This window comes from Chenopodium quinoa, unplaced genomic scaffold, assembly GCF_001683475.1.
Source record: "Chenopodium quinoa cultivar QQ74 unplaced genomic scaffold, ASM168347v1, whole genome shotgun sequence".
In the NCBI taxonomy this organism is placed as follows: domain Eukaryota; kingdom Viridiplantae; phylum Streptophyta; class Magnoliopsida; order Caryophyllales; family Amaranthaceae; genus Chenopodium; species Chenopodium quinoa.
The window spans coordinates 1,732,359-1,746,175 of NW_018743476.1; the positions used below are offsets into that span (position 1 = coordinate 1,732,359).

At 35.9% G+C, this 13,817-nt stretch overlaps 1 protein-coding gene across 2 annotated transcripts in view; it reads right to left on the reverse strand.

Moving 5' to 3' along the window:
- Positions 1–3,001: 3,001 nt before the first annotated feature.
- Positions 3,002–13,817, reverse strand: part of LOC110739396 (zinc finger CCCH domain-containing protein 37-like) — a 43,433-nt gene continuing 32,617 nt past the window's right edge. Inside the window, exons 10-12 of one of the 2 annotated variants that reach the window (XM_021919856.1) lie at positions 8,270–8,323; positions 4,687–4,824; positions 3,002–3,460 (exon numbers count right to left, since the gene is read on the reverse strand). In XM_021919856.1, coding sequence (XP_021775548.1) covers positions 3,287–3,460; positions 4,687–4,824; positions 8,270–8,323 — 366 coding nt within the window. In that variant the 3' untranslated portion in view covers positions 3,002–3,286. The remainder of the gene's footprint in view (positions 3,461–4,686; positions 4,825–8,269; positions 8,324–13,817) is intronic. The other variant, XM_021919857.1, reaches the window with a different exon arrangement.

A 13,817-nucleotide genomic window follows, 5' to 3' on the forward strand; every position in this document is an offset into this window, starting at 1 on the left:
ATAACATATGAATTTAATTTTATAAACTTTTATGAACCTTTTGATGCTTCTAGTTCCTTAATTCTTCTCTTTATCAATATTTGCTTTTTTGAAATCCTTTGAAGCTTAGCACCTATTACATTTAGTTTACACAATCAGTTTATAAGTATAGACATATTAAAAAACTTTTAAAACATATTCATTTACTTTATAAGCTTCAATTTCTTCTTTAAATGACCTTTTCCCCTTTTTTTTGTCTTCTTCTGATGAACCATCTCAGTTCTCATTCTAATCTACTTCTGGTTCATAATTGCTATTTTTCAATTTAGATTTTACCCTTTTCTTTGTTCCTATAATTTGTTAAAACATGTTAACCAACTTTGATAACATTTATATTTACTTTATTAAAGTTATCAATAAACATCATAGACATATAACAGTAAATAGCTCACTATATAACAATTTATTTTATAAAAGTTTCGATTTACTTTAGAAGAGTTTCTAATTACTTTATAAAAGTTTCTATTTACTTTATAACAGTATCTATATATTTAGTTTATAACAGTCTCTATTTACTTCAACATTTACTTTATAACAGTTTCTAATTACTTTATAACAGTTTCTATTTACTTTATAACAGTTTCTATTTACTTTATAATAGATTAATACATTGATGTAATACTTAACATATGAATTTAATTTTATAAACTTTTATGAACCTTTTGATGCTTCTAGTTCCTTAATTCTTCTCTTTATCAATATTTACTTTTTTGAAATCCTTTGAAGCTTAGTACCTATTACATTTAGTTTACGCAATCAGTTTATAAGTATAGACATATTAATAAACTTTTAAAACATATTCATTTACTTTATAAGCTTTTTTATTTACTACACTAACCATTGACTTTTTATATTAAAAAATGTAATAGTATGCAATATTTGTTACACAGATTTATACAGATAAATGATTTACTTCATAGCTGTTTCTATTCACTTTATAACAGTCTCCATTTACTTTATATTATATACCTTTAATTGGAGATTGCTTTGTATTTGCAGGAACTTTCTTGGCTGTAGGACTCTTTTTGGCTGCAGGAGATTTCTTGGGTGCAGGAGTTTTCTTAGCTGCAGTAACTTTTTCATTTGCAGCAGCCTTCTTTGGTGAAGCAATATCCTTTGGTAGATCTGTTTTTTTCTTTGTTCTTTTGGCCATTTTAATATGTGAGCAATTCAAAACAAATATAATATGATCAAGAATTATGTATATGTTAATGCAATGAGCAAAGATTAACATCATTTTTTATATACACATTTACTCAATTTCTGTATACTTTTAACACATTTCTATCTACTTTTTACAAATTTCTAACTACTTTTAAAAAATTATACACTCAAAACTATATAAACTCAAACAACTACTTATAATTTACTTTTAGTTAATTTTTACTTACTTTTAATAATTTTTTATTTACTCTTAGCAAATTTCTGACACTCAAGTAGAACAGAAGTATTATAGCAACAATAATGCAGTAAAAAATTGCTCATAAATTAAACAAAATTATTATAAATTAGTATGAGCTTAAATAAAATTAATCATAATTTGAACAATAATGAACAAATTTGCGATAATATCTAATTATGAAGAAATCGAAAAGAAAACACTAAAATTAAACTTCAAATACTCCGATTCAAGTTCAGCTACTTCAATTCCAACATAATTAAGCAAAAAAAAAATGCAAATATAAGTAAAAATTTGAATAATTTTTTCATGCATGTCGATTTTAACCTAAATTACAACAAATTTTGCACATAAACGATAAGTATATTAATCATACTTTGAATAAAAATGAACTAATTTGCGATAATACATGATTATGAAGACACCAAAATTGAACTTCGAATTTCTCCGATTCAAGTTCTGCTACTTCAATTTCAACATAATCAAGCAAAAAACACAAATATAAGTAAAAAATTGCAACAAAAATAAACAAAGTAGTATGAACTTCGAAGTTGTGATAAAATAGCTTATTTTCGTCAATTTTCGAAAACTTTTTGTTCCAAAATTGAAAAATGAAGACAGTTGAACATGAAATTGTTACTTTATAGCAAAATTGAGCAGTTGATTTTTACGGTTATGATGGTTTTCGAAGGTTTTTGCAGTTGAAAATGGCGTGGAAGAGTGAGAAAATGGTGGAAATCGAGAGAAAAATGCGGAAAGAAAGAGAGAGAGAGAGAGAGAGAGAGAAGGCGCTGAAATGAATTTTGCATTTAATTTGTCTGAACGAATATGAGCCGTCAGATCGCGCGCCTCTTTTCCTAGATCTGACGGTCCTCATTGGTTCCTAGTTCCTATTTTACAATTGGTTCTCATTATAACCCAGTCCTATATGTGTGTGTGTGTGTGTGGTGCATTCACCTATACACATACGTATCACGCGCTTCACGGTTCTTCCTTATAGTTTGCTGATGCTATTTGGTGCTGCATGGTTCTTCCTTATAGTTTGCTGATGCTATTTGGTGCATAAATTGGTGTAATGGTGTGCCTTATAGTTGTATTATCTTAGTATTAATTAAATTTAATTCAATCATGACTATTTACAAGACTTGTACTAATATTAAGGCTTGAACAAATGTTATTATTTAATAGAATTTTATATATACTAGACGCTAAAATTAATGTATTTTCATTCGAATTTTTAGTTCAAATCCAAATAATCAAATTTTAATTCGGATTAAATCAGATTGAATTGGGAGAATAATTCGGATCGAATCAGATTACAAAATTGAAAACCGAATTATAATTCGGATCAGATTGGATTTTGCCTAAATCCAATCCGAAAACCAAATAGATACCCCTACTATTGTTATTACTAAAGGTTGGCCTGTTAATAACCTGCTTTACTTTATTATGATTTTGAAGTGAAATAGAAAAGGTCTGTTAATGACCCGCTTTACTTTGTACCCAACCCTGACCAGCATAATATTTCTACTGGCACGCTACCAACCCATGTTCCACACCAACCAGCCCCGACTTGCCCAATAATCAGGCCTGTTAACAATACACATGCGCAAGCAAAAGAAATATTAAGCGCAGTTTGGGAATAAGATATCACTAGTATCAAGCGATTACACAACCACTGAAGTACTGAACACCTGAATGATTTAAATTTGATGGCTGTCAAACAGTAAAAAGTATGCATAGATTAGACAATTAACATGACGAAAACATAATCACATAACTACAAATCAACAGGAATCATAAACAGCTTTTCTGAACTTATACAACAATCTTAACAGTCTGCCGCTATTATTCAGCTGTTGCGACATTCTCTCCATCCTCGGTTTCTTCCTCTTCAGCTTTTGTGGAAGTTTCCTGTCCTGCCACGGCCATGACCTCTCCTGGAGGCGGGTGGTCAAACTTGCAATTAGCCCCATAGCTACATGTGCCAGTTTTCATATAAAAGGGGCAATGTTCAACACCCTGTAAACAATGGATCCAAATTTGTGGACTTAGCAACGAAAGCAGATACAAAGTGTTTATATCAAGTCATACTACAAGAAGATGGCAAGATTAATCAACATTCGACCACAAGCAGTCTTTATATGTCCATGTCTAGCTTCTGTACATTAGACAATATTTTTTTCTGTGTCAATTTTGCTACTAAAGATGGTGCAGTATAGACATAATGATTGTAAGCTAGTTTCCCCCCTAAAGTGCTCAACCATTACATTCAAAGTCTCTAGAGACTCAATCAACAAAAAAATAAAAATAATTTAGTAGTAGTAATGATGGTAATAAGAAAAAAAAAATATATATATATATTTTCCACTTCTACTATTTGTTTTTAACATACATTAAATTATGTATATTTCATGCATTAGCATAGATACACTCTAGTTAAATAAAATTCTTAAGATTACTATCTAGGGGACTAAGGGAGTATTGCCAAGCTTGAACAAGTTTGAAGCTCCTTTAATGAACACAAATGAGGTACACTTGTTCATATGAGTTCATTACCAACTTATTTAATTATGTTATGAACAAGCTCTACAGAAATGAAGACAGCTAAAGAAAACTACAACATACTTTAGCAGCTAGCAAACATTTGAACCAATAATTCAGTTCGGAAGATAATCAACAAACATTTTCCGAAAGAGAGATTTGTTTCTTTTTTGTTTTTTAAAAGAAGCTTTAGATCTGCATATGGAGCACAAATGAAAACATAACTAGGTGCAGTAGATGATATCATTCAGGACTACTTTCCAGGCATACGCCAACCATACATACCGCTTTCTCGTTCAGGAGTTTCTAAAAATGAAGGTTCAAAAGCAGCAATAGATGTGATTGAATCAGACAGAAGGTTCACCCCTCTCCCTTCAAAGGGGGGGATTGGGGTTCCAAACCTTGCTCTTAGGCCTGCTGTAAGGCACTAAGGCCAATAAGCGAATGAAGGAGATTGGATTCAAAGACTAAAGACGTAAAGAGTCCAGAAATCGTTTCAAATAATACTTCAATCCAACAAAATATTTGATGCCAGAAGCCAAAACAACAAAAGAAATTGACAAGTTATTAATATTCAATGCCTCTGAAAATAAAAATGTGCAAAACAGAAACTTGGCAACATATTGTACACCAACAATTTAAGCCTAAAACATGGCACAGTGAAGATGTTTCCCTTTCAACAATAATTAGATACATAGGCATACCTCTCTCCTCGGAAGACCCGCGAGGGTAAATTTAACATTTTGTTCCAGGGTCTGGTTTCTTGTGGGTGCAGATCTGTCTATAGGATGATGGAACCTGCACTTTTCTCCAAATTTACATTCTCCAGTTTTCATATAGAACTGCATAGAAGAGGGGAAAAAAATAGGGAACATAATCAGAAGCTGCTGCAAACCACAAATCATTAGACCCTAAACCAAACCAAATATAAACCTTCAGTAAAAATTACCAAAGAAACATGATAGATAAAAGTAAAAGTATTTTGATTTTCATTACAATAAAAGTTTCTAGATATTATAATGTTACTTGGTTTTAAATAGGGGAAATTTTATAGGAAAAATGGAAATAAATAATCCCAACTTTCACTGGTCTTCCTAAAACAATCCCACCTATTGATTTTCCCAAAACAATCCTTACCTTTGCCCTCAATCTTCTTCTAATGATCCATTTGACTGGTTACCATTTTTTTCTCTATATATCACTCTCCTCTCACCTTGCTGCCACGGTGCAACCCCAAAACCCCTTGCACCTGAACTGCCACCACACCCCCAGAGATAATACCCTTGAACACCCTAACAACCCACATCCCCACCCCATCCCAGAAACCCCACTAGCCACCCCCAAATCACCACAAACATCCCTGAAAATCCCCTAGCCACCCTGAATGATGGTTCAAGCATGGTTCGAAAATGTGGTTTCGGTCGCGATCACGGAAAGGTCGCGGTAATTCGGTAACGGAATTGATGCGTTGATCGCGGAACGCGTCGCGGTTGTCACCCTAATTTATTTTATGTTAGTTTTTATAAGTTTTATAATAAAGTTTCTCATAATTTTTGAAAATCTTATTTTTCAATATATATCCCCTTTTTATCTTGTACAGTACTACAATAGTGCGGTGTACAAGTATACAATATACGTAGTAAACTTACTACGTCATATAAATGTAATTAAAAAAAGTATAAAAGAGTACAGTAGTAATTAGAAAAGGAAGTCACGTGGGTGAGAAGGAAAAAATAAAAGAGGGAAGAGCAAGAGGAAGAGGAAGAGTGATGGCTGGTGGGGTCAGGTGAGAAGTCAAAAAAATATAAAGAGGTAACATATAGCTGTCACTATTCATTCCACTACCCAATTTTTATTTAAAAGACAAAAAAGATGTGATAGTTTTCATCGACTTTCATGGAAAAACAGATCCCTCGCAGGAAAACTTAGACTTTGGGATCTTTTTCCTTGGATTCTCCATCGGGAACGCTTGATGCGGCCGATTTTCAATTCATAACGGCCGTAACGGCCAAAATTGCGGAGCTTCGAAATGCAACGTGCTGAATCGGAAAATTCGGTTCGATAAAATTCAAATCCGTTCCAAAACGGCCGATACGTAACGATGTGGCCGCATTTTAAAACCCTGGGTTCAAGCAAACCGAAAACCCCACCCACCCAGAAACCCAATCATCCACCCTCGAAAACACAACAAACACCCCCGATAATCTCCTAGCCATCCCAAAAATTAGTTCAAGCAAGCTGAAAATCCCACCTACCCTGAAAATACCAACCACCACCCTAAAAAATTGCCCTAGCCACCTCGGAAACTATGGTTGGGTGTTTTGGGAGTGGTTTGTGGCGATTTTGGGGAGGGGGGGGGGGTCTATTGGGGTTTTGGTGTGGCTGCTAGGGTTTTGGGGGTTGGGTTGGGGATGGGGAGGGGAAGGTGGTGGGTTGTTTAGATCCGGCCGGCGGAGCAAGGGTGGTTGTCTAGGCCATAAACAGGCGGGGCTAGGGGCTTTAAATATTTTTTTTTCGTTTAATTATTTTTGTTTTTTAATTATAAATTAAATAATAGACCTATTAAACGCTAACACGTGGAAAAAACCTAAGAAAATTGGTCACCAACACCTAATGGTTTGTTAAATGAAGATTGGGAGCAAAGGTGGGATTTTTTGAAAAATCAATAGGTGGGATTATTTATTTATTTTATTTTTTCCAATTATATAACTAGTTCATCCTTTTTAAAAGTTAAATTGCACCCACTCAATGTAATAGCCATGAGCAAAACATCTTTTGTTTTTTTTTTTTTTTTTTTTTTTTTTTTTTTTTTTTTTTTTTTTTTTGTTTAGTATTACATCCACTTATGTAATAGACAAGAGAAAGAGAGATTTTGTTGTAAGGAACTAGTAATATTAATTCTCTATTAAAATTTGAGTAAAATAATAATATAAACAAAACATAATTTTATTTACTTAGAAAAGAATTAAAAGCATGTGAAGTTTTTCAAATAGAGAATAATTCTTGGTTAAGAAAATTAAAAAAAAAAAAACTTCGGTTTTTTTTTTTTTTTTTTACTGCACCATTTGCGATTTCACACTTGTCAATATATTGGTATTGCTTTTACGATCAATATCTTTAATTACACTTTAATAATAAAAAAATATATATAAAAAGTTGATATCTTACATGACTATTTTTTTCTTTACGGATAAATCACAAAATATGGTCAAACAATGTAGTGTGAACAGTTTGAAAATCCAAATGGTTTAATAATAGAAATAAAATATATTTTTTGAGAAATTTATCTTCATCGATAGGCTACAAGAGGTAGCCCCCTTTTCTATAGAATATAACTAACGGGGTTATTCATATGTTAAAACTTCAACAATAATACAAGTTATAAGGCACCAGAGTTGAAAAAGAACCAAAAAAAAAATTAAAAAATTAATTTTTTTTTTTTTTTTTAATGTTTTTCTTAATTTGATTAATATTTTTTTCCTTTGTAATAAAATAAGACTAAAGAAATTTATTGGTTACTAAAGTGAGCATTAATGAATATTTCAGGGTATCAAAGTGAATAAAAACCCCAGGGCATCAAATTAGAAATTTAAAATTATCAAACCAAAACCATAGTGAGACATCGTTTACAAGCTTGGGGCACCAAAGTGGAGTTATTTATCCATAGAGCACCAAAGTGAAATTATTATAACCAAAGTGGAAATTTACATTAAACATAGTACGTATAGTAAGATGAAAATTGAAAAGGGTGGAGGGCAGATTAGCACCGCCATTAGCAAAAAGAAAAAGCTCTAGTGATGACCACAAAAGGAATTTAACAAGTTTCAATGCAGTCTAAACAAAATTGATGTAAAGGATCCTTCTATAGATTGTGTTGTAGCAAGTGCAAGAAAGATTAACGACGAACATATAAGAACACATGGATATACAAGGTTCACTAAATAATGAGCTAGCTACAACGTTCAGGTACAAGCGAGAGGATGTTTATTGATCTCAAGGAAGAAATCAAATTACATAATAGGCTCGGTTAAAACCTAGGGAGCTTATATATAGTAGTCCTTAAAAAGAAACAGAACAACCCCAAAATAGGCCCAACCAGAAGATTGTACACCAAAATAACAGATAGCATCAGGAATAACAGATTTAAGAAATAATTTAGCAAATTGACAACCCTAGGGTAGAAGAAAAAATCAAGTGATGAAGGCTCTGAGATAGATTTTATCACTCCTCACAGATAGGCCAAAAGGCAAACGTAACAAGAGATATATGAGTTTGTTTAATACTTACATCACATTCAATCTGGCCAGGCCGCTGAGGGTACATCATTGGAACCGGTCCATACTGAATTATAAGAAAATAAAATAAAATAATAAGACAGGATATGACACATTGGCAACTGAATAATGGAATGAAACACCACAAGAAAAGAAAGTGAAATAGGTAACCATTATCACAATATAAACTGCACACATCACATGGCATAAATATATGCATAACTTTGAGCAGGAAAGATGCATTTAGCAACATTAAAACATTACATTCACGAAACAATCATCACAAGTTGATTCTTTCCCATTTATAAGGCAATTACTTCTACTCTAGAGTGTAGAATAATTTACGAAATGTCTAATATGGGCTTTTAGATTACAAAATAATGGCTATGACCTTTTAATTCAAAACATAAGAGATGTAGATTTTCAGGTTCTTCTACCATCTGCATGAGCATCCACATTTTTGCACTCAGGAGTTGAAATTTTACAAAGTTGAACTTTTCACAGTTGATTAACAATTTCAACAATTAACTTCAAATAGCTACATCTCACTCATGTAAAGTTGGATATGGGCTTATGATTTTATGACGGAAAGCTCTTGGACCCAAATTTCATCTTCAAGCCTTGAATGCAGATATGGCTGTCTAAAGTTGATCCGTCAACAGAAATACCAAGCACTTGCATTCTTTGTCAATTCTCATCCTTGCTTCCATATATACTCACATAGCCTTCAAAGCAATCATTACATCATAGACTTCCAATGTATAAAGCCATGATATACTGGCCAAGCTTTTTATAGCTAAAATAAAATGGAACAGTTTTATATTGAGGATGGAGAGTGTAACAGTTACACGATGATAAATTCTAATGAATTCCAGGTTGAGTGGTTAATTGAAAGAAGACCCCCAAGTTTTGCTTAGATATAATTTAGGGACTATATTCTTTAACCAAAACACATTCTACCACTACATATCAAATTGTGAAGATATAATTTATTTATCTTTTGCAGTGTGTGTGTGTTGTGGCGGGGTGGGGTTGAAGAAAGTGATGTATATGTATTAAACAGTTGCTCTGAGCTATACTAAGCCATCGGTAGTTATAAATAGGAAATTATACTATTTCTGCCATTCTTAAAAAAAACAGCCAACGAAACAGCGAACTTTCAGTTTTAAGAGCCATGTACCCTTTTCTTTCTGTATGTTTCCCATAATTTTTGCTGCTTTTGTTTTAGTCAATAAGCCTGATCCAAGAAGCGTTAAATTTTGACTTAAGTTGCATGCCTCTGTACCCCCAGGTCAGGTCTGCAACTTGGGTTCCTTAGCATCTCAAATGGCTCCTCGCTATGCCCTGAACCTAGGTATATATCTAAGAATCCCCTTACGGGGCATTTGGTATGTGGGATTATGGGTTGGGAATGGGATTATTAATACCAAGTCTTTATAAACCTTTTTTTTTTTGGGTGGAAATTAGATTAGAGAGTGGGGAAGGGCATGGGATCATTTGGCCTCTATTCCTAGAATTTATGAAGCCCGTAGTGCATTTCACATATGCTCGGAGAAGGCCCAAACAGAAGGCAGATATGGAAATTGGAGCTGGACAGTGAGCTGGAAGTTAGTTACAGGGAGGGGTAATTTGGTAATCTAGGAAATAAGTTTGTTAGTCCTTGTTTTGTGTGCTGAGATTGTTATCACAGCTGGTAGTTAGTTTTGGGTATTTAAGGAGAGAATTGTAATGGGGGGGAAATCATCTAGAAAATTATTGTAAAAAATATTCCTTGGAGAGCATCCTTTCCTCTCGAAATAAGGGAGTTTTATTATGGTTACTCTGACTTGCAATACAATCTATCTTTGGTTTGGCTAATTTTCTATTGCTCTGCTTGAATTACTCTGTTTTTCTAAACTAATCTCTAGCAAATTGATATCAGAGCAATGACGTGAGACAGAAGATGGCCCGCCTGAATCATGGTCAGTGTCTGGAATTGCTGGAGCAAGAGATCGCTGGACTGCCGTCGCGCATTGCTCGGTATCGCCGGATTTGCTGGCTCAGGAGATCACCACGGCAATGGCAGCGTCCAAGACAGACTTTAAATCCCAAATCGCTGCTTGTCACCGTTCTGAACTTCCCTCTTCTCTGGTTAACGAACCACAACCTCAGTGAGATAATTCGTTCGCCTCGTAACATCAATTAGATTACAGTGATAGTGGTTTTCAAGGTGGTTAGTCGAATTGGAAGCTTCGCAAGCTTGACTTGCTGCTCTTCGATGGAACCAACCTTGATAGGTGGATCCTCATGCGGAGCGTTTTTTCCAATTTTATCGGCTTACTGATGAGGACAAGCTTGAGGCAGCGGTAGTGGCACTTGAGGGTGATGCTTCGTTATGGTATCAATGGGAGCACAGGCGGCACCCTTGCAAACCTGGGAAACGATGAAGAACCTCCTTCACCGTTTCAGACCACCGCGACGAGCACTTTGCATGAGCAGCCACCAGCAGACTTGGTCGGTGGCGGAGTATCAAAGCTGATTCATCGAGCTCTTAGCTCCAATTGAAGATGCTCCCGAGGAAATCACAAAAGGACAGCTTAATAAGGGGCTACAAGAAGAAATTTGGGTCGAGGTTCGGAATCTGGACCCGGTTATTCTGGATCGAGCCATGGAGCTGGCATTGCGTGAGGAGAAGTTGAGGCTTAGCCCACGGCCCAAACCCATTGAAAGCTTACCTAGTTGGCGAATTCCATCTCCAAACCTCCGACCTCACTCACATTCCACACCTCAGACCCTTACGACCCTAAACACAAAACCAACCCACCACACCCGCACCAACCATCTCTACTCAAATCATACCACCCCTTCAACCACAAATCCACCGGCGAAATAAGGCGGTTATCGGAGAAAGAGCTTTAGCAAAAACGGGAACAAGGCCCTTGTTTCCGATGTGACGAAAAGTGGAACCTCGAACAACGGTGGATGACGAAGAGTGGGATAGTTCCGGTGAGTTATCGACGGTCGAAACTCTCCGCGAACCAACACCACCTGCAATCACTCTTGAGCCTACACCCGATGTTTTCCTAAGTTCTGTTGTGGGTTTGACCAGCCCTAAGACAATGAGATTGCTGGGTTCGATCGAGGGCAAGGACATGGTAATTATGATTGATCCGGAAGCAACGCACAATTTCTTTTCAACAATAGCCGCGCAACAGCTCCAAATTCCGGTGACGGAGGCGATGAGCTTTGGGGTAACATTGGGCACGGGAGGAGGCGGTGCAAGGAAGTGGCGTTTGTAGAGGAGTCGTGCTGGATGTTTAGTGAGTTACCATAGTCGAGGATTTCTTGGTTCTTCCACTGGGAAATTCTGACTTGATTTTGCGAATACAGTGGCTTGAGAAATTGGGCACGACCACTTCCAATTGTAAAACCCAGACCCTCTAAAGGGCGGTCCTCAGGCAGAAAGTTTCATCTGGCATCTCACTAAAGGCCATGTTTAAGTCATTAAAGAAAGAAGGCCAAGGATTCTAACTTGAATTCAATCAGAGGAGAGGGTGATGGAGGAAAAAATCAGGAAGTTCCCAAAGCATTTCGGGCCTTAATTCAGGAGTTTTAACAAGTTTTTAACATGCTTGATGGTTTACCTCCGAGGAGGCAGATTGAACTCTCCATTGTTTTGAAAAATGGTGCAGATCCCATCAATGTGCGACCCTATCGCTACCCCGGAAAGATGAGATCGAGAAGCTGGTAACTGATATTTTGCGGCAGGTATCATACTACCCTCTACTAGTGCCTATTCTAGTCTTGTTCTACTAGTTAAAAAGAAATATGGTAGTTGGCGTTTTTGTGTAGATTATAGGGCATTAAATAAAGACACCGTCCTGATAAATTCCCTATGCCTATGATTGATGAGTTGTTGGATGAATTATGTGGGTCTACAATTTTTACAAAACTGGATTTAAAAGTGCAGAAGACAGCTTTCTGCACCAACAAGGCGCATTACGAGTTCTTGGTAATGCCCTTCGGCCTCACGAATGCCTAGGTTGCACGGAAACGGATACGGGTACAAATACGGGTACGGAGACAGGATACGGCAAAATCAAAATTCCAAAAAACGGGTACGGCAAAAAAAAAATCACCAAAATATAAAACCATAAAATGTTTTTTTTTTAAATTACTCCATACACTACAAGTTAAAAGAAATATAGGTAAAAAAAAAAAAAAAAAAAAAAAAAAAAAAAAAAAAAAAAAAAAACCTCCTACTGACTACAAGCTAAAGGCTATAGCTACAGTAAAAAAAATAAATTAAAAAAAAAACCCTTATTAATACAATAATACAAAGTACTTTATAGTTTATAGTTTATACTATAAAAAAAATTAAAAAAAAAATTAAAAAAAAAATTAAAAAAAAAAAAAAAAGAAAAAAACAAAACTTATAAATATCTAAACCTCAATCAATTTAATTGAAGAAAAGAGGAAGAGAGAGAGGCTCAGAACTGAAGAACTCTTTAAGGTTTGCTGCTGGTCTCCAGTCGCCGATTTCCGGCTATGGGTGTCCGTCGTAGGTGGTCGGCAGAGAAGCCTCCAAGGAATCGTGGGTCGCACATTGTAGGTGGCTTCTCCAATTTTTAGGGTTCTTGAGAAATTGAAATCAGAAAGTAGATTAGGGGTTTTTTAGTTTTAAATGGCTGGGGGCGTCAAAAAAGAAGCAAATCCGTCCCCGAAACGTACAAAATATCTCCGCATACCACTTTTCAAGGGTACGCCATGGGGACGTATTCGGGCCGTACCCGTCCCCGGTACGGGAGACGGCTGAAGATTGCCAGTATCCGTGCATCATTGACGAATGCTCCTGCAACTTTTCAGTCATTAATGAATGAAGTTTTCCCGCCCTTCTTGCGCAAGTTCGTATTAGTTTTCTTTGACGACATTCCAGTGTATAGTCGTTGTGAAAAGTCTCACCAAGGCCATCTCAAACAAGTGCTGGAAACACTGGTAGCTCATTAGTAGCTCATCAACTTTATGCCAATTTTAAAAAGTGAGGTGGGCAAGTCAAGGGTGGCTTATTTGGGGCATGTCATCTCAAAAGCGGGTGTTGAAGTTGATGCTTCGAAGGTGCAAGCTATGGTGGAGTGGCCCCTACCGACCACCATCAAAGAGCTACACAGGCTACTACCGTAAATTTATTCTGGTTGCTCAACCCTTGACTCTCAATTGCACAAAGATTGTTTTGGGTGGTCTGATGAGGCTATTTCTGCGTTTGAAGCACTCAATCTTGGCAACTCCCGACTTCACACTACCTTTTATAGTGGAAACCGATGCTTCGGGGCATGGTTTAGGGGCTGTCCTGCTGCAAAAGAACCACCCAGTGGTGTATTTTAGCAAGGTCTTAGGCTTTAGAGCTTGGTCTAAGCCAATATATGAAAAAGAACTTATGGCTATTGTCTACCTGCTACGTAGACAGTTCATTGTAAGGACTGATCAACGCAACCTCATAGAGCAGAAGGAAGTGGGTCAGACATACCAAAAATGGGTAAGCAAGCTATTGGGGTATACATTTGACATACACTACAAACCTGGCC